Here is a 20,579-nt window from a genome sequence, read left to right on the forward strand (position 1 = left end):
CCTGAGACATCCCGATAACGTATGGATACGTTGCAACGTTTTGTCATGGTGAATCCTGATAACGTATCCATGTTTTTTTGTTTTTTTTGACTGACTCTGGGCATAGGCTTCACAGCCTGCTTTCAAGGCCCAGTAGTCCTCCTATATACCATACACCTCTACAAGTCACCACTTCGGCACTAACACCCACCGTCCATACTGAATACATGCTAGGGTTGTCTCATACAGGACTGGAGTATTGGTATTAGAGGGGGTATTTTTACGACATGGTGGTGGGTCTTCTGGTAGATCAGTAAAGTCTGATATTTATGAAATTCAAATCCTTAAACTGTTCCCTGCCCCAGCGGGATTTGAACCCGGGTCCGTTAGGACTGCAAGCCAACTCTCTACCGACTGTTTTACGATTGCAAGGTCCATCATTTCCACAAATTTCAAATTTCGTGCGTGATTTTTGGTACGTAGAAGCAGGACACCATCCTCTACCTGCCACCATGGGGGGACACTGCCTTACCCACATGACCCCCCTACCTGCATGCCATTGTTTTGGCAACTCACCCGTTAGCAATGACCTGGCCAGTAAACATGTCGCACCACGATATGAAATTAAAGGCGAGAGTAATTCCCCAATCGATAACGATGTGGAGGACAAAGATTATGTAGCGTCAGAGCAAGAAATGTGCAGAAGTGATGAGGAGGTAACGTCACCAAGGAAGGTGCAGTATGTTGATAAGTTCAAGGAATGAAACCGCTTATATCGCCTATATTATTGTGTAAAAAACAATATATTCTTGTACTACATATAAATTCATACCAAATGAACAAATATCTACCTATTCTGAGTGGTTTGCAACAGTTACCGCTACACAGATGTGACACTCGCAGCGTGGCTCCAGAGCATATGGTACCAGGTGTTTTACCCTGGAACGCATTCGAGGACACTATTGTGACCCACGCAAACTTTGGCCACATGGCCCTTGCTTCCTATGTGGCCCAAGTGGGTGGTGTTCTCAGTAGCTTCCTAAAGTGATGTGGTGTCGGGTGAAGGTAGTTGGTGCATACTCCTAGGCTAGGTTTTTCATATAACACAGGTGTGGGCTATAAAAGTGTCCACGAATGTGTTACAGTACTGGACATTTAGTGCACGGACTTTTCTTTGATGTTTTTCTGCCAGAAGACTGGGAGTCAGCCAGCTGCCCCCCACACCCCCCTACTGCCCATTGGTCACCGGACATCAGAATCCATTCATTATACTCGTGCCTATAGTCTTTACTTAATTTTTTAAAAATTGTCTTTAGTTACCCCTGGAGGATTACACTATTTTTTTTTTTTTCTGTCAGACTGTAGTGTTAAGAATACATTTTAAGTCCATACCTTGTATGTTTAATAAAAACAACTCCAGGTATTTTTTTTTAAATTGGTACACAATAGTGACCATGAATGTGGTAGCGTACAAAAAAAAAAAAAAAAAAAAAAAAAAAAAAAATGAATGTGTTCCAGGGTTAAAGGATCACCTGTTTAGACCACTTCTGAGCTCAGGTGCGCACTTTTGGGGGCATCTTCAAATGTTTCTCATAAAAAGCGGAGGTTTTAGCCAAAAATTTTTTTTTTTTAATCAGCCTGGGGGAGGGGGGTCAGTGGTAAAAAATCGGTCGGGACGCAGCGGGTTAACAGACACGTTATTGACTTCACATGGAATTATGAAATAAAATAAGTAAAAATTCACACATACACCTAATACACCCTTGTTTTCATCACCTGACTTCACACTTTTGAACACTTCATCATACTGTGGCTTTTGCTATTACTGAATACTGGGTCATCCAAATGCAAGGATATAATTATCAAGGGAAAGAAGCCATATGATTATTATATAATGTAACTGCAGTGCTATTTTTTCTTCATAATTCTAAGCACCCAGCAGAAGCCATAGAATCAGTATGCAATATATGAAGTTGGGGAAACAGCCAAGTTGAACTCAACTAAAATCATGATCAGATATATTGTTATTTTTTTTACTTCTACCTATCTAACTATTGCTAGACACCTTAATCCCATAAGGGGTGGCCATGAACAAATCGCCTCCATGTCATCCGGTCCCCCACCGTTTCACTGCCCTGCTCCCAGCTCACATTTCCCTCTCTCATGTACTTCTCCACTCAATCCCTCCATCTCATCCTTGGCTTCCCCTTCCCTCTCCCCCTCTCCACTTCACTCACATACACTCTCCTCGTCAGTCTCTTGCTCTCCATCCTCTCCACATGGCCAAACCACTTCAATGTGTTTCTCCTAACGCTTCCTATTTAATCCACATCCACACAACAATGCCCCTTCACTTCCTAATTTGTCTGTCTGTCTCTCCATGTGACTCCACATGCTCCTCTCAAATAACTCATTTCCACTGCTCTCACTCTTGACTTGTGTCCCTCCAACAAGGTCCAAACTTCACTTCCATATGTTAGAGTGGATATCGCAATACTGTATTGTATATCAAAAGTTGTTGGATATCCTTGAGGCTAAATTTGTTTGTTAAATAATATGAGGCTCATTTTCTTTGGTATAGTCTTTTAGCTCTAATAATTTAGATACGATTCAGTCTGTCTCTCTATGTGACTCCACATGCTCCTCTCAAAAAACTCATTTCCACTGCTCTCACTCGTTGCCTTGTGTCCCTCCAAAAAGGTCCAAGCTTCACTTCCATAAGTTAGAGAGGGTACTGCAATTTATGTATTGTATTCATGAAAAGTTGTTGGATATCCTTGAGGCTAATTTTATTTGTTAAACAAATAATACAAGGCTCATTTTCATTGGTATAGTCTTTTATCTCTAATAATTTAGATACGATTCCATCTACATTTAAGTACATCAACTTTGTCATGTTGTTCACATATCTAACATTAGTTGAGTCTACTGCCACACTTTTATTTAGTCCCTGTTGTTTATGTGCCTTTTTCTTACTAGTAACTCTAATACTTGGTAAAAAAAAAAAAAATTTACTTCATTCTTCATCTGATCTACCATCATTCTCATCTTTTTGCTTCTTTCCTCTTTTTCTTTAGTAATCCTCATTCCTCTTCTGTCAGACACCAGTTTATCCTAACATCTTTATATTCCTCAGATTCCTTACATTTATTAGCATTTTGTATTGCTACTACTACTGTGTTCATACTTTGGAAGGTTGCTTTCACGGGCCTTGACTTATTTCTCTCATATTTCCATCCACCCATCCATCATCCAATCCTACATTGCCCCAAGAGGAGCATAAGAACCCAGGGCTAGGCAAGTTGGTCCTGACATTTAAGATGAGTGACCAGCCTCACTCATCCCTGTGTGGCATTACATGAGCAATCAACCCCAACCACCCCTCGGATATAAACCTTCACCAGCTCAATCCGATTGGAAGGCAATAATTACCCACTAAACCACCAGGTGCCAAAATTTGGTTATATGGTTACCACCCAGTGTAGTAACCCAGCTTTTTAAATTCTTCTACATCTTTCTCACAGTTTTCCTCTGATACTACACTTTCAATTTGTTCATTATATTTACCATCTCCTTTTTGTCTCTAGTGATTCTGCTCCTTATTTCTTCATCTTTACCAGTGATGACTACAGATTTGTTCATCCTTGCACTTTCCTTTACTAGCCTTGGGTTGTTTCCAATGATGACTTTCACTTTCATTGTCATGTTTTTTGTTTCAGCCTTGTTTTTTTTACATTGTCTTGTTTTGGATACTTTTGCCCACGTACGAGTATACTGAAATTCCTCTGTGTAATTTTTCATAATTTCATTTGCCTGATTTATCTTCATATCAGTGTCTCTGCTTTGTTCTATCAGACTACCTGCTTGTCTAATTATGTCTTTATTATACTCCTTCAAAACTCTCTCATGGGTGACTACTGTATTTCCCATTTTGCTCATTTTCTTCTTCAGAATGCCTACCTCTGCTTGCAGCTCACCTATTTTTGCATCTATTCTGTTTAATTTCATTACTAATTCCTCATTTTCTTTCTTTTGTTGATACAGTTCTTTCCATATTTCATCCACTTCCAGTTTGAAAGCTTCCTCCAGTTTATTCACTTTCTCTCCTAATTTATTAAATGTATCTAGTTCCACCAAGTCTTTGTGGTCATCATTATGTTTTCTACTGTTTCCCTTCCCCTTACCCAGGGGCACTTTACCAAGGAACGCCACCTTACATAATAATATTTTCTACTTACAGTCTGGCATCTACCTGCTGCTGTTATGATTCACTGGTGCCCGTCTGAGCTACTCAGCGAGTTCTTTAGTGCTCTGATTATTTGATAAATACTTTCTTTGGACTTCACTTTTTCACTTTTATTTGCTCTAAGACATTAAATCATTTATAACTTAGCTTAGTAATAAGCTTCATTCATTTTTTTTCAATACACTTAGGTACTGGATGCAGCCGAGTAGAGCAGAGTGCAGCGACAAATGTCTGCACTCTTCCAAGTTAACTCGTGTGTGTGTGTGTGTGTGTGTGTGTGTGTGTGTGTGTGTGTGTGTGTGTGTGTGTGTGTGTGTGTGCGCGCGCGCACGCATGTTCATGCATGCGCATAGGGATGCCACGGTGGTCGGTGTTTCCCATGCGTCCATTCTTATACAGAATGAAAATCTGTTAAATAAACATAACATTCGGCCAGCTCCAGGTGGTCGTTATAACCAAAATTCACTAAAAGAGGGTTCTGTATATCAAGAGTTTACTGTACTTGAACCTAACCATCTATGCCCATGCTCACCCCCTTGAATGGCAGTAAGTTTAAAAAGTTATGTGCTCTTATATGGGTGCCAGTCTGTTTGGTCTCGTATGATTGACCCCCCCCCCCACCCCCTTCTTTCGTGCGCTTAGATTTGAAGTTGACAGTGTCACTTGTTAAGAATGTCAAAGCCTTATACAAGAAAATGTTGTATAAGTGCATGTCATAAAATAAGTTTAAACTGCCATAAGTTAAGTAAACATACTGGTGTTAATGAATGTTCAGTAGGTGTTAGGGTTGCCATATCTAGACAGTCAAAATACAGGACGCCTCTGCTGAAACCCATGCTCCCCCTCCCCACCCCCACCCGCCAACACACACTTTGGGTCTTTGGCATTATGAAACCCTGATATACGAGTATATATAAATACATATATATATATATATATATATATACGAGGAGGTGTCTTCAAAAAGTATCCGACCTTAATTTTTCGTGCGTAAACAAATGAAGCTAGGGAGGTGTGGTTTGGTGCACGTATGTAGGCGATCCGAATGCGCATGCGTGAATTTTTTCCCACCAGCAGAAGCTGTCATTCGACAGCAGACCGTCAATAAGTGAGGAAGTGTAAGTGGGCCCTGTCGGATTTTCTTTTTTGACAAAATGACTGAAAAACTTGAACAACGCTACTGCATCAAATTTTGTGTAAAGCTTGGCGATTCCCAAGTGGAAACGATCCGCAAGATTCAACAGGTCTTCGCGGACGAAGCAATGGGCAACACACAGATAAAGGAGTGGTACAACCGCTTCAAAGATGGCCACACATCAGTGGAGAGTGAAGCACGATCTGGTAGGCACTCAACATCCCGAAATGAGATCATCATTGACCAATTGAAGACCCTGGTGATGCAGGATCGTCGAATCACGATCAGAGAACTTGCAGACGAGGTGGGCGTCAGCATTGGATCCGTTCATTCCATTATGAAGGAGGATTTGGGCTTCAGGAGAATCTCAGCGAAATTCATACCAAAGGTGCTAACGACTGTGCAGAAGCAACTCCGTTTGGAGATCGCACAGGACATGCTGAAGACTGTGAACAGCGATCCCAACTTCCTCAACACAGTGATCACTGGCGATGAGTCCTGGGTTTATGGGTACGACCCAGAAACCAAGTTGCAGTCATCACAATGGAAGCATCCAACATCCCCAAGGCCAAAAAAAGCAAGGCAGGTCCGCAGCAATGTCAAAGTCATGCTGACCGTCTTCTTCGACTCCAGTGGCGTGGTTCATCATGAGTACGCACCACACGGCACAAGCATCACCAAGGAGTATTACCAAGAGGTTCTGCGTCGCCTTCGTGACGCTGTGCGACGCAAACGGACGGACCTGTGGGCAACGGGCAATTGGCAGCTCCATTACGATAACGCACCCACCCATTCTTCACATTTGATACAGAGTTTCTTGGCCAAACACAACACACCTGTGCTTCGTCAGGCTCCCTACTCTCCCGACATGGCTCCGTGTGACTTCTGGCTTTTCCCCAAGCTGAAAATGCCCCTCAAAGGGACCAGATTTCAGTCCAGAGAAGACATCATGCGGAATGCGACGGACCAGCTGTGTGCCATCCCAAAAGAGGCGTTCCAGCGCTGCTTCCGACAGTGGCAGAACTGTTGGGAGAAGTGTGTGGCAGCCCAAGGGGACTACTTTGAAGGAGATTAGTGTAAGTTCGTTGTATCTGGATACGAGTATTTTTTATGAACAAAGGCCGGATACTTTTTGAACACACCTCGTATATATCTAAATACAGTATATATATATATACATACATATATATATATATATATATATATATATATATATATATATTGTACATATATTTATACAATAATCCCTGTACTATCTGGGCGCCCACTATCCGGACTCCCCACTTACTGGACATTGTGGGCCTGGACCTTCGGAACCCAAAAATGGCCAAAAAAAATTTAAAAAAAATCCCCCCCCCAAAAAAAAACTAATTTTTTCCCACCCATAATTTGAAATTGCCGCGTGGCGCCGAACAGCTGTTTACAGCAAGACCCCTTCACCCCTTCCTTCCTTCCTCCCTCCTCCCTTGTCAGGTTGCCATTTAGTATTTTTTAATTACCAAATGTGGGCCAATTTGGTACTGTAATGAAAAAGTCATTTGGTCATGAATCAGAATATTGCATTAAGAAAAGGATTTTTCACATGTATGAAGATACACAGGATGGAGATGGTGGATTGTCTGCTCTCTCTGATTAATCTGTTAGCCTACATACAGTAGCATAATCAAGAAGCTGTTAATTATAAGGAGAGTGATTATTCTACCCCCTGGGGGTAGGTTTTTTTTTTTTTTCAAGAATACTCCCCCAGTATCCCTGCTTGTCGTAAAAGGTGACTAAAAGGGTTGGCAGAGGGTTAGTGCCCCTTCCCGGAAAACAATTAACTAAAAAGACAAACAATAAGCCTCGGACAAGGACTGACCAAAAGATGATGACCAAGGACCGGACAAAAGACATGGTAATTGGAACGTGGAATGTAAAGGGGCTATCACAGGGCACCTCAAACGAGGTTTGCTGAGGATACGATGGTAAATCGGAACGGTAACGTGGTAAAATTGCCGACGATACCACGGGCATTTGGAACCCACCTGGATGGATTCCTGCCAAGGATACGACAGGTAAAACAGTGTGACCAAAACCCAGGCTACTCGACAGAGAATATATCATACTACATTATTAAACATTTAGCCTAACACTGAATACTTATTAATAATTTATAATAAATATCAATCATTTTGAAGGCCTTATAAAGAGTTAATATTTCCTACACCGAGGAAACTGTGATGTCGATAAAATATCACGTGTTTACAACTGAGGATTCCACTGCAGGTAGAGTAGACGAACCAGTCGCCACCTGAAAACACCACCACAACAACAACGTACTGATGGCTTTATCATCGATTTCCTGGACAGGGGCCGCTGAATTCGCCCTTATAGAGAAATTGAGGCAGTTCCACGTGTGTACCAGTTTGTAAACAAAAGTTGCTTCTCCTTATTCTTTACCAAGTCAGCGACAGCGATCACTGTCCACAGTCGCGAGACGGGGCTCTGGCAACAGTGTGAGAAGTCTGTCCTTTGCCGAGAATACGAGGAACATGTGTGATAGCGTCCAAGTTTTCTTCCACTTAAATCTTCCTCGGCCGTTCCTGGTACGAGGTACCGTGTGAAAGGGCCTTAAGAGGAGCGAATGATGAGGTGAAAGAGAGAGAGATTGTCCAGGTGCTTGAGGGTGCGAAAATTGATGTATGCGGAATAACTGAAACCAAATGGAGAGGCGAGAGTGTGAGAGAATGGGAGTATGGATGGGGTATATGTGCAGGAGTAGGTGAGAATGAGAGGGCGAAAGATGGAGTAGGTATAGTTGTGAGTAAGAGATGGAAGAAGAGCTTAAAAGAGTATGGATCAGTTGGGTCAAGGATTGTGTGGGTAAGACTGAAAGTTGGAATACAAATGTGGGCGATTGTGTGTGTATGCGCCAACGCAAGATCGTACAAGCAGAGTGAGAGAAGAGTTCTAGACAAATGTGTAAGTGTGCATGGAAAAGTTTGGAAGGAATGAGAGAGTGTTTTTGATCGGTGATATGAATGGTAAAGTAGGGAATGTGAAGGTGGATGGAATAGTTGGTGAGTGGGGTGTGCCTGCTGAGATAGATGAGAATGGCAGTGCGTTAGTGGACATTTGTGCTGGGAGGGGGTTGGTGATAGCCAATACCCTTTTCAGGCACAAAATGATCCACAGGTATACATGGCGAGTGATGAGAAGGGTAGGTGGTGAACTGAATAACAGGAAGGCAATGATTGATTATGTGTGTGTGGATGAAAGGATGCGAAAACGTGTAATGGATGCAAGAACTTATAGAGGTTGGGGGAGTGGACTTTCTGACCACAGCTTGGTACTGGCCAGAATCAAGGTCCAATTAGGATGGAGAAATAGAAGAAGGGAAGGACGGGAAGAAGGAGTATTATTAAGGAGAGTGCAAAGGTTACAAGAGGATGAGAAAAAAGCAGAGTATAAGAGAGAAGTGGAGGAACAATTGGGCAATTATTGAATTGGAGCAGATGGGGGATGTGGAAGGTGTGTGCAAGATATTTACAGGAGAAATATGTGCAGCATGTGATGTGGTGTGTGGGATGAAGAGAAGACGGAGGGGTGTGCAAGGAACAGCGTGGTGGAATGAAGAGGTGAGACAAGCTGTGGCACAAAAGAAGAAAGCTTACAATGAATGGATGAGACATAGGGGCGTGGAAGAAGTTGAGAGGTGGAAGAGAGAGTTATATGTAGAAAGAAAGAGAGAGGTGAAAAGATTAGTAAGAGAGAGTACGAAGAGAGCGGATGAGGAATTTGGAAGGAACTTGAGTGTAAAGTGGAGGGACTGTAAGAAAATGTTCTGGAAAGAGGTGAAAAGAGTAAGACAGGGTGGAAATAAAGTTAGCAGGGGAGTGAAAGATAAAAATGGTAGATTACTAGTGGAGAAGGGAGAAAAAGTGAGTTGATGGAGAGAACACTTTAAGGAATTGTTGAACATACAGGATGGAAGTAATGCAAGTATAAGTGGCTGGGGAATGGCTGGGAGAAGGAGGGAGGTGAGAAGACAGGAAGAAATCAGTAGGATAGAAGTTGTGGAAGCAATGAAGAAAGTTATATTACGGAAAGCCCCAGGAATTGATGAAGTGTGTGGTGAAATGCTGAAGTATGGGGGAGAGATAGTAGTAGAATGGATGTGGAAAATGTGCAGTTTGGCCTGGGAGGAAGGTAGAGTTCCGGAGGATTGGAAGTCAGGTATAATTATTCCCTTGTACAAAGGAAAAGGGGAAAAAGAAGTGTGTGGTACTCATAGGGGCATCTGTCTTCTTAGTATAATAGGAAAAGTATATGGTAGGATACTTATTGACAGAGTTAGCGAAAGAACAGAGGAATTAGTTGGAGAAGAACAGGGAGGCTTTAGGAAGGGAAGAGGTTGTGTAGATCAGATATTCATTCTTAGATCTTTAATGGAAAAGTTTCTAGAGAAGGGAAAGAAGTTGTATGCGGCTTTCATCGATTTGGAGAAAGCACATGACAGGGTGGATAGAAAAGGATTGTGGAAAGTATTAAGAATATATGGAGTAGATGGGAAGTTGCTGAATGCTGTGAAGAGTATGTATGATGGTGCTAAGGCTGCAGTGCGTGTGGATGGTGAACTGAGTGAATTTTTCTCTTTGAAGGTTGGGTTCAAACAGGGTTGTGTCATGTCTCCATGGTTGTTCAATCTGTACATGGCTGGAGTAATAAAAGAGGTACAAGGTAGGGTAGTGGATGTTGGAGTGGCCCTGGTGAGAGAGGGTAGTGTTTGGAAACTCCCTGTACTGGTGTTTGCAGATGATACTGTGCTGTTGAGTGAAGACGAAGGAGAGCTGCATGGCTTGGTGGATGAGTTTGGGAGAGTGTGTAAGAAACGGAATCTAAAGGTGAATGTAGGGAAGAGTAAAGTGATGGTCTTTGAGAGAGGTGAAGTCAGTAAATGTACAGCGAGGCTGGATGGTGAGGAATTGGAAAATGTGAGTATGTTTAAGTACTTGGGTAGTGTGATGAGTAAGGATGGAGGTTTGGAGGGTGAAGTGCTTGAAAGGGTACAGCAGGGAAGAAAGGTTGCTGGTTCCGTGAAAGCAGTGATAAGAAGCAGGGAAGTGAGCATGGAAGTGAAAAAGTTACTACATGACAGTATTGTGATACCAACTCTAAGGTATGGAAGTGAAGCTTGGACGCAGCTGGAAGGACACAGTCAAGAGTAAGTGCAGTGGAATTGAGTTATTTAAGAGGAGCCTGTGGAGTCACATGGAGAGACAGGCTGACAAATGAGGATATAAAGGAGTGTTGTAGTGTGGATGTGGATGTGATAGGAAGCTTTAGGAGGAATACACTGAGGTGGTTTGGCCATATGGAGAGGATGGAGGGTGAAAGACTGACGAAGAGAGTGTATGTGAGTGACGTGGAGGGGGAAAAGGGAGGGGGAGGCCGAGGATGAGATGGAGGGATGGGGTGGAGAGGTATATGAGAGAGGGGGGTGCGAGCTGGGAGCGGGGCAGTGAAATGGTGGGGGACAGGGCGACGTGGAGGCGATTTGTTTGTGGCCACCCCGAACGGGATTGAGGCGTCTGGCAATAGATAGATAGATTATTTCCACTTGCATATATAATTAGTGAAGAATAAATGCTTGGTTTACGAAATTGGTAATGAGAATTGAAGAGTTTGGTAATGTGGCCGAGTTCCAATCTGGCAACCCTGCTGCCCCCTCCACCAGTTACCGCCTAAGCCATCACGAGTGGATGCTTATTGCAATGGATGCTGCATGTGCTCGTTTTTGTGAATAACGAGTGAATAAACTGCAATACCTCGCCACTAGACCACACGGGAATTTACAGTGTTGTGCAGTGTTAAGAAATTAGAATTTTGAGTGCAAAGGATTAACTGTGGAATGCAAACTGGCAGTTGAAACTGGAGTGGTGCAATTACGAACAGAACGTGCAGTGTTAAACAATTATAACACACAGCACAAAGAATTACTGTAAGTGCAGCACAACACTGGATTACTGTACGTGCTTGAAGAACATTTTCACCACTGCCAAAGCCTTAGAGAAGGCAGCCTCAGACGTGCTGTAAGTACCCTGTACACTGCTGTTTTCCATAACCACTTCTAATTCCCCATTCTCTGGCTCCTTTTCATTTATTTCATGCTTTATGTCTATTATTGGTGTGAATAAGGTCTTAAATAGGTTTAAATAGGTGCTATGTATGTCAAATACGGAGTTATTTAGGTGGATTGCAAAGTTAGGCTGGGTAGGGTCCTTAAGTACCAGTCCAGGAACCAGGGGCTCACTTTCCGGAAGGGACACTTTCCGTACATGCCTTTGGCTCTATTACATCAGATAGTGGAGGGATTACTGTATATATATATATATATATATATATATATATATCATCCATCATCCAATCCTACACTGCCCCATGAGGAGCATAGGAGCCCGGGGCTAGGCAGTTGGTACCGACATTTAAGATGAGAGTGACCAGCCTCACTCATCCCTGAGTGGCAATACATGAGCAATCAAGCCCAACCACCCCTTGGATATAAACCTTCACTGGCTCAATCCGACTGAAGCGCAATAATTACCCACTAAACCAACAGGTGCCAAAATTTTGTTATATGGTTACCATCCAGCATAGTAAATAGTTTCCTGGTGTACAGGAAACTATTTGGCTTGTCACTCAGTGCCGAGTCACCCATAGGCAGAAGGAAGAGGAAAGAATGAAGAAAAGAAAGACACAAGAGGGAATGTAAAGCCACCTGTAGGCAGAAGGACAAGGAAGGAATGAAGTAAAGACAGATATACATATAAACCAGCTGTACTGTACCACAATCTTTACTCTTTTTAAAATATAATGGACAACAACATACAGAACTGGCTAGTTTATGACTGAAAACTGCTTAAGTGCCTTAGATGCAGCATAAGATCATAAGAATAACAAATGCTACAATGTAAAATTGAAAACTAAGCCAATAATTGTGTGCAACTGCCATTTATTTTATGGCTATAACAGCACTAAGTATGAAAAAAAAAAAAAAGCTCGTGCCTAAACAAGAGGAAAAGGCAGGACATTTTAGCTTGCTGCTTGTGCTAAACCAGCCTAGTTGGCAACACTTATCAGCTGACGAAAACAACAAAAGTCTCTCTCTCTCTCTCTCTCATTATTAACCCCTTAACTGCAGGGCGTCACTTTCGTGATGCTCGGGAGCAAGGGATCACACCGCGGGGTGTCACTTTTGTGACTCTGTGTTATTTTGAATTCGCCCGGGCTTTCAAGTGGTGGCTTGTATCATCTATCAGTACTACCAGTGTTCAGCTATACTCAGTTCTGCTAATGTCACCTGTACTCCCATCCACTGTTGACAATTTAGCCATTTTTCCCCTGTCCTTGACTCCCCTCCTTACCTCCCCTCCATTACCCTCTCCTCCCACCTGACCAGCTGCGCTGCGCTACACAAATTCTGGACGGATGTTTCCACTCATTTTATCCATTGAAATGTGCCCTTTGCCCTATTCTTATACCAAATAATATATAAAAGAAAAAGAAAAGGTCACTGATACTGCCATACAACTGGAATGGGCTAATTATCACCTGGCAATACCTCACGTGCACTCGTTCGCTAATTTACCGTTTATTTCCCCTTGAAATATGAAGTATGACCTGTTCTCATAATAAAAATATATATAAGAAAGGAAGGGAGAAGCCTAAATGATATTCACATTTACCTGGAACTACCTAATTTATTATGTATTGTCTAGATTTCCTGCCAATCATTTCATAGCGTACATATTAGCAGCTGTCACCACGCTGACATTGGCAACCCTTCACTGCCCCTAGGCCACATCATTCAGTTTACTGTCATCTTTCAAGGTGAAACCACGTCGGATTTGCGCCTGTCCAATTCCGCCGCTTCTTAGCCCCATGCAAAGGGCCCTGTGACCTCAACCCCTACTAAACCTCATGTGGGAAGGGGTAAAGGGCTAAGTGACTCTGCTGTGGAATGTGAACTGGCCAATTTATCAACGATAATGATGGACAGCGACTACGATCTTTCTGGTGGCTGTAAAACAGTGCAAGTGGAAATGTAAATAATGTATAAATAATGTGTAAACAGCAAGTGAAAGCAATGAATGTAAATATAACTGAACAGTGGAAAATAGTTTTATAAGTTACTGCAAGTGACAGTGCATAACATGGTGTAAATAAAACAGAAATGTTAATAATGTAAAGAGAAATGTAAATAAGTAGTAATATAAGAATACGAGTATAAATACTAGAAGTAATGAAAGTGAAAGTTTCACTCTAGCATGTATAACTACTGGGAGTAATGAAAGTGAGAGTGACAGCCTCGCTCTCTATGCTAGTTTACAGAACAAGAAAGTGAATGCCTGGAGTGAAAATAAACTACTAGTACTGAAAGAAACTTATAGATAAATACTGTATACATAAATAAGTGTAATAAAGTACTAGGAATATAAAGTGTAAGTGTGTTTATAAATAATAAATGACAGCTCCGCCTCAGAATACCAGCAGGGAACCAGCACAGTAGGAAAGCTTGTATGCGCTCATAATTTACATTGCTTTCACAGTGTTTTTTTGTTTTTGTTTTTTAAATATGGAATCCAAACTACTTGAAATTCATAGAACAGTGTTCGTAGTTATAATATCAGGCAGTGGTAACCATATTACGGGGTATCGGGAAGTGTAAAGTGGAGACTTCGTTACCCAAATTCAGAAGTCTCCACAAGTCCTATGGTAGACAACGAAGGCTCAACAAACATCCCACGAGAAAGCTGAAGGTATGTGCCATAGGCTTATAAAATTATAATACGCTAGGACTAATAACTGATTATTGGCAAATATTATTAAAAAGTCAGTCGGAGCGCGAATATCCCCGCAGGACATGCACGGCACACTCCCAACAACCCCACGGTTAAGGGGTTAAAGAATTTAATGGTACAGCATATTAAATTTTTTGAGAAAAAGCGATAGAAGCTGAAATTCCGGACTTCTGGAGAATTTTTGAACTTCCTCCGGGACAAAGATTTTGACACCTAAATGCAGGACATGTCCAGGAAAATCCAAATGTATGCCAATCCTAGTAGGTGTTGGTGACCAAGTTCAAGGCCAGGGGGGTGGGGGTCAGGAGATCAGAGGTACCCTCCCACAAACATGCTCGGGGTGGAGTCCCAAGATCTCCGAACACAATCTAAGAGTTACCGGGCATTAGGTGGATGGAAACCCTCCCCTTGCCGCTGGACAGCTGAAGGAACATTCTGCTCAAGATGCGAGGGTATGAACTATTCAGAAGCACCATCCAAAAGAGACTGAAATATCAGAAGGTGCGAACCAGGAAAAGGACTCTTGTTACCAATGCCCAACATAAAAAAAAAAGTTGCTTTTGCAGTGAAATATGCTTCATGGACTGTACATGAAAGAGATGAGTTTTGAGGACCAATGAATTGATGTTTTTTTGTCAGTGACACCAAGGCGCAGAAGGTGTGGTGTGGTAGAGAGTTAGTTCCCTGCAAACCAAAGTTAACAGCCTCCCTTATGGAACAAAGCTTCTCTTATCTAGGACTAACCAACCTTATTATTCTCCCTAAAGTCCAGAATGTCACCAAAGATATTTATCTTCGCCTTTAAGATGACCACTTGGCTAACCACTTTGTTGCAACTGGCACCAAAGTGCTGCAGCAGGACGGGACTCCCTGTCATACTGCAAAGTCGTCAAAACCAGGCTTTGCACAAGTGTGGTGGATTGGACTCCTGATTAGCCAGGGAACAGTCCTGTTAGTTCACCCACTGAGAACCTCTGGACCATCGTCAAAGGCAAATTAACCCGTACCGTGCTAGCAACGTAGATCTACGTTCCCTTCAAAAACCTCGGTGACACAAATCTACGTCCTGTAGCACTGAGAAGTCATTGCAAGAAACTGAAGTAAAATGGAAGGTAATATCATATCTCGCTAACTTCAGACATTTCTCTGCTACGCTTACAACACTGATTTATGAGTGCAGGAGGCGAGTCTTCATAGGCTCACAGCTGCTCTGCTCTATCTGTAACCTTGAAGATTTCAGAGGTCGAGTGGCACCAACATGACTCGATTTGACCTACTTTCTGGCTTTGGTGATTACTTTTATTAGTGCCAGGGATCTTATATCGATGTATTAAGCCCATTTACCCACAAAAAAACAAACAAAAAAATCAAAAATCAATTAACAAGCTCACAGACTCTCTGCTCTCTCAGCAGCCTCAAAGATCTCAGAGGTAGAGTGGCATCAACCTGACTTGATTCAACCAGCTTTCTGGTTTTGGTGATTACTTTTTTTTTAGTGCCAGGGATCTTATATTGATGTATTCATCTCATTTAGCTAGAAAAAAAAAAAAAAAATCCAAAATCAGTTCACAAGCTCACAGACTCTCTGCTCTCTCAGTAACCTCAAAGATTTCAGAGGTAGAGCGGCACCAACCTGACTTGAATCAACCAACTTTCTGGTTTAATGACTACATTTATTAGTGCCAGAGATCTTACACTGATGTATTAAGCCCATTCAGCCACGGAAAAAATAAAAATAAATAAAAAATCGGCCAGCATATTCCCCCCCCCCCCAAGCACAGTACAGATTAAGAAACGAAGGCATGTCTACAAGGGCCAAACTGGAGATTGCCCTTTGTCATATATGGAGCTATTTCTCCCCTACTATCCTCAGGAAACAAACTGACAATGTTCCAGATTGTCTTCTGGAAGTCCAAATAGGCAAAGGTTACCTCATCAACAAGTAAAAGGATCAATGAAGAGTGTTTACAAAAATGAAAACTGTATTACACCCTGTAATTTGGTTGCCATGATGACTTTTAGCTATGTCACAAACAGTTATTTTGCACAGTCATGCTGAGTTGCACTGACTATAAATCAATCAATCAATCATTTCCTGTGACACCCCACGGGATGCATAGGGCCTCGATGAACTCTCTCCACCAATATTTGTCTCTTGCCATATCCTTCAGGTCCCATCAACACTCCTCTCCTGCTTCTTTTTTCATTGTCCTCAACCAGGTTTCCCTCAGCCTACCTCTACCTCTTCTTCCTCTAGCAGTCCACTGTGGCACATCCTGTATTAAACTACCTTCTTTTCTGTATATGTGCCCCAGCCACTTTCAGCGAGACAGTCTCACACATTCATTAACTGGTTCCACTCTCGTAATATCCCTTACTCTTGTATTTGTAACTCTGTCTTGCCACTTTACCCCAAGAATCCTTCTCAGTATTTTAATCTCAAATCCTAATACTTTCTGATCTGTTGCAATTGTACTGTACCATGACTCATGCCCATAAATTAAAATTGGTCTTACCATGGACATGTAAATTTTCACTTTAGTACATTATGTACCAAAAGCATATTATTATTCCAAACAGATTTCAACATTCCAACAGCTCTCCAAGCCTGTCTAATCCTCTCCTCAATTTCATTGTTTAATGATCCATTAGATGATACAATCGTTCCCAGATATTTAAAGTTTTCTACATTCTTCACCACATTATTCCCAATTACACAATTGATTTGGTTCTCCACGTTCATATTAATAATTTCAGTCTTTCCACAATTTATTACCAATCCCACTTTTTCTCCTTCCTCCATCAGACAATCAAGCACCCTCTGCATCTCATAAATACTTTCGAAAATCAGTACAATATCATCAGCATAGTCCAAATCCATCAGCTTCTTATTTTCTTTCCAGTTAATTCCTGCACCTGTTCTCCGTACAACCTTTTTCATGACATAATCCATAACCAAAACAAACAACAATGGTGAAAGAACTCCTCCTTGAATCACTCCTGACCTAACTTCAAATGGATCACTCAAAGAACCACCCACCATTACCTTACAAAAAGTACCTTCATGCAGGCTTCTAATAATATTTACAAACTTTTCTGGTATACCACAGAATCTCATAATTTTCAACATAGCTCCACGTGAAACACTATCAAAAGCCTTTTCAAAATCCACAAAACACATACTAAGTGGCATTTTCATCTCATTAGCTTGTTGCATTAGATGCCTTACAATAAAAATCTGATCATTACAACCTCGACCCTTTCTAAATCCCGCTTGTTCTTCTCTTAAAATTTTATCAATTACTGGCTCTATTCTGTTCAACAAGATTTTGGAAAAGATTTTTGCAACTACAGCTGTCAAAGTTATCCCCCTCCAATTGCCACACACACTTAAATCTCCCTTTTTTGGTATTTTTATAATCACTCCATTTTTCCACTCTTCTGGAATTCCACCATTATCCCAAGCCACATTAAAAAGTTTCAAAAGCACATTCATCAACTCGTCATTTTCCACCTTAAGCATTTCAGGGAATATTCCATCCTCTCCTGGGGCCTCAAAATTCTTTAACTCCTTTATAGATTTTGCTACCTCTTCCAAAGTTATATCCCCTGTTTCTATCTACAAATCTCTCTCAGCTAGCAAAATGTCCTCTTCAGCTGGGATTGGTCTATTTAGAACAGATTCAAAGTGCTCTTTCCACCTTCCTTTTATATCCAAATCTTCAGTCATCAAATTACCATTTCTACCTCGTACAGGTATTTCCTTCCTTCTCTTTTCAGTCCCAGTTAACTCCTTTATGGCCTGATACGCTGCTCTTGTGCTCTGACCGTCATTTTTACTTAATTTAATTTCCGTCTCTGTTGCCTTTTCATCATATAGCCTCCTCTTATCATGTCTAACAAATCTTTTTATTTCAGAATGTAAACTCCAGTACCGACTGAGTATATATACTGTATATATATATCAGTACTGACTGAGTATATATACTGTATATATATATATCCATCCATCCATCCATCATCCAATCTTATGTTGCTCCATGAGGAGTGCAGGAGCCCTGGGCTAGGTAAGTTGGTCCTGACATTTAAGATGAGAGTGACCAGCCTCACTCATCCATGAATGGCATTACATGAGCAATAAACCACAACCACCCCTTGGATAAAAACCTACACAAGCTCAATATGATCGGAGCGCCTTAATTACCCAGTAACCCACCAGGTGCCTTAATTTGATTATATGGTTACCACCAAGTGTAGTAAATGGTTTCCTGGTGTACAGGAAACCGTCTGGCTTGTCACTCAGTGTAGAGTCACCCACAGGCAGAAGGAAGAGGAAAGAATGAGGGAAAGAAAGACAGAAGAGGAACGAAGGAAGAGAGGAAAGGGCAGACACCCAAAGCAGCACTGCATCATGAGCGGTGTGCATGCATATATATATAAATACAGTAATCCCTTAATTCACGCGAACTTTTTTCACGCGATTTCGGTTATCCACGAATTTTTCGTAAAATAATTAAAACAAAATTATAGTATTCAAATAAATAATTTTATACGAGAAATAAATAAAATATAAAAATGCCTACCTTCTGCCCGTGTGTGTGTGTGTGTGTGTGTGTGTGTGTGTGTGTGTGTGTGTTCTTACCTAATTGTATCTTTACAGGAATGAGTCAAGCTCATACTATCCCGTGTCTTAAACCATATTTATCGTACATATCCTTAAATTTGTGAATTGTTTTGGCACACACTATTTCATTCGGTAGTGTATTCCACTGATCAATTGCTCCGTTTGGGAAACTGAATTTCCTTACGTCTTTATCACCTCTCTTCTTATGCAGTTTTTTGCAGTGTCCTCTTGCTGATGCTTCCCCATAGGTTAAGTAATCATTTATGTCTATTTTCTCCTTCCCTGATATGCATTTATATAGCATTATCATGTCACCTCTTGTCCTTCTCTCCTGTAGTGTTGGTAGATTCAATTTATTTAGTCTTTCTTCGTAGCTTAGATCCCTTAAGCTTGGTACCCATCTTGTAGCGGCACTTTGAACTTTTTCAATCTTGTCTATGTGTTTTTTGAGATGAGGACTCCAGACTACTGATGCATACTCCAGGGCTGGTCTGATGAATGATGTTATTATCCTTCTTAGCATGTCTTCATTTATGTATGTGAATGCTATTCTCATATTTGCAAGCAGTGTATACATGTTCCGTACCTTCTCACTGATGTGGTCAGCCGGAGATAGTCTGTTATTGATAATCACACCTAGGTCCTTCTCTCTTTCTGATGTGTAGGGTTTTATTTCCTAACGTATAATCCCGATCAGGTCTTTTTCCACTTTTACCAAACTTGATTACATGACGCTTGTCCACATTGAATTCCATTTGTCATGTATTACTTCATTCATGAAGTTTATTTAATTCTTCTTGTAGCTCTTTACAAGGGTCTGTGTTAGTAATTCTCCTTTGTATTTTTGCATCATCTGCAAACATATTTAGATAGCTTTCATTTCCAGTGTTACTGTCTATATCATTTATATACACTAAAAACATGATTGGTGCCAGCATTGAGCCCTGTGGTACTCCACTAGTCACTTCTTTCCATGATGAGTAATTTCCCCTTAGTACTGTTCTCATTTCTCTTTCTATGAGAAAATCTTGCATCCAACAAAAGAGTTTGCCTCGAATTCCTCCTTGATGGTACAGTTTCCATAAAAGTCTTTGGTGTGGCACTGTGTCAAATGCTTTCTTGAAATCTAAATAGATACTGTCCACCCATCCTTCTCTTTCCTGTAATGTGTCTGTTACTCTGTCATAGTAGCTCAACAGATTAGTAACACATGATTTTCCTTTTCAGAAACCAAACTGTCTTTCTGTTATCATATTGCGTTCTTCTAGATTATTTACCCAAGCTTTTCTTATAAGTTTTTCTATTACCTTGCTTACAACACTGGTCAGTGATACTGGTCAGTAGTTGAGTGGATTTTGTCTATTCCCTTTCTTGAATAAGGGGACAATGTTTGCTTTCTTCCAAATATCAGGTAGTTTACCTTGACTCAAGGATTTCTTGAAAATTAAAAATAATGGTTTACTTGACTCCTTTGCACATTCTTGTAGCACCCAACATGAAATTTCATCAGGACCATTTGCTTTTCCTCTGTCTAATTTACTTAACTCCTCCTGTATTACTTTTTCTGATATTGGTATACCGGTATCTGGTAGTATGTGTGGGCATGCATGTTCCACAAAGTCCCTCTCAAAATTTTTTTCTTCTGTAAAAACTGATTGGAAATTCTTATTTAGTGCTTCACCAATATCTTTCTCTTGTGTATAGGTGATTCCCTTGTCCGTAATGGATTGTATTTTATCTTTTACTTTGGTTTAG

At 41.2% G+C, this 20,579-nt stretch overlaps 1 protein-coding gene across 1 annotated transcript in view; it reads right to left on the reverse strand.

The window, feature by feature from the left end:
• LOC145407043 (uncharacterized) overlaps positions 1-20,579 on the reverse strand; it is a 129,817-nt gene that overhangs the window by 50,836 nt on the left and 58,402 nt on the right. The window contains exons 8-9 of the mRNA XM_080278067.1: positions 6,220-6,383; positions 5,976-6,102 (exon numbers count right to left, since the gene is read on the reverse strand). Of these exons, the coding sequence (XP_080134193.1) occupies positions 5,976-6,102; positions 6,220-6,383 (291 nt within the window). The remainder of the gene's footprint in view (positions 1-5,975; positions 6,103-6,219; positions 6,384-20,579) is intronic.

The sequence above is a fragment of the Coenobita brevimanus genome, chromosome 72, assembly GCF_032717465.1.
Source record: "Coenobita brevimanus isolate Jiangsu-jjx chromosome 72, ASM3271746v2, whole genome shotgun sequence".
NCBI classification, from domain to species: Eukaryota; Metazoa; Arthropoda; class Malacostraca; order Decapoda; family Coenobitidae; genus Coenobita; species Coenobita brevimanus.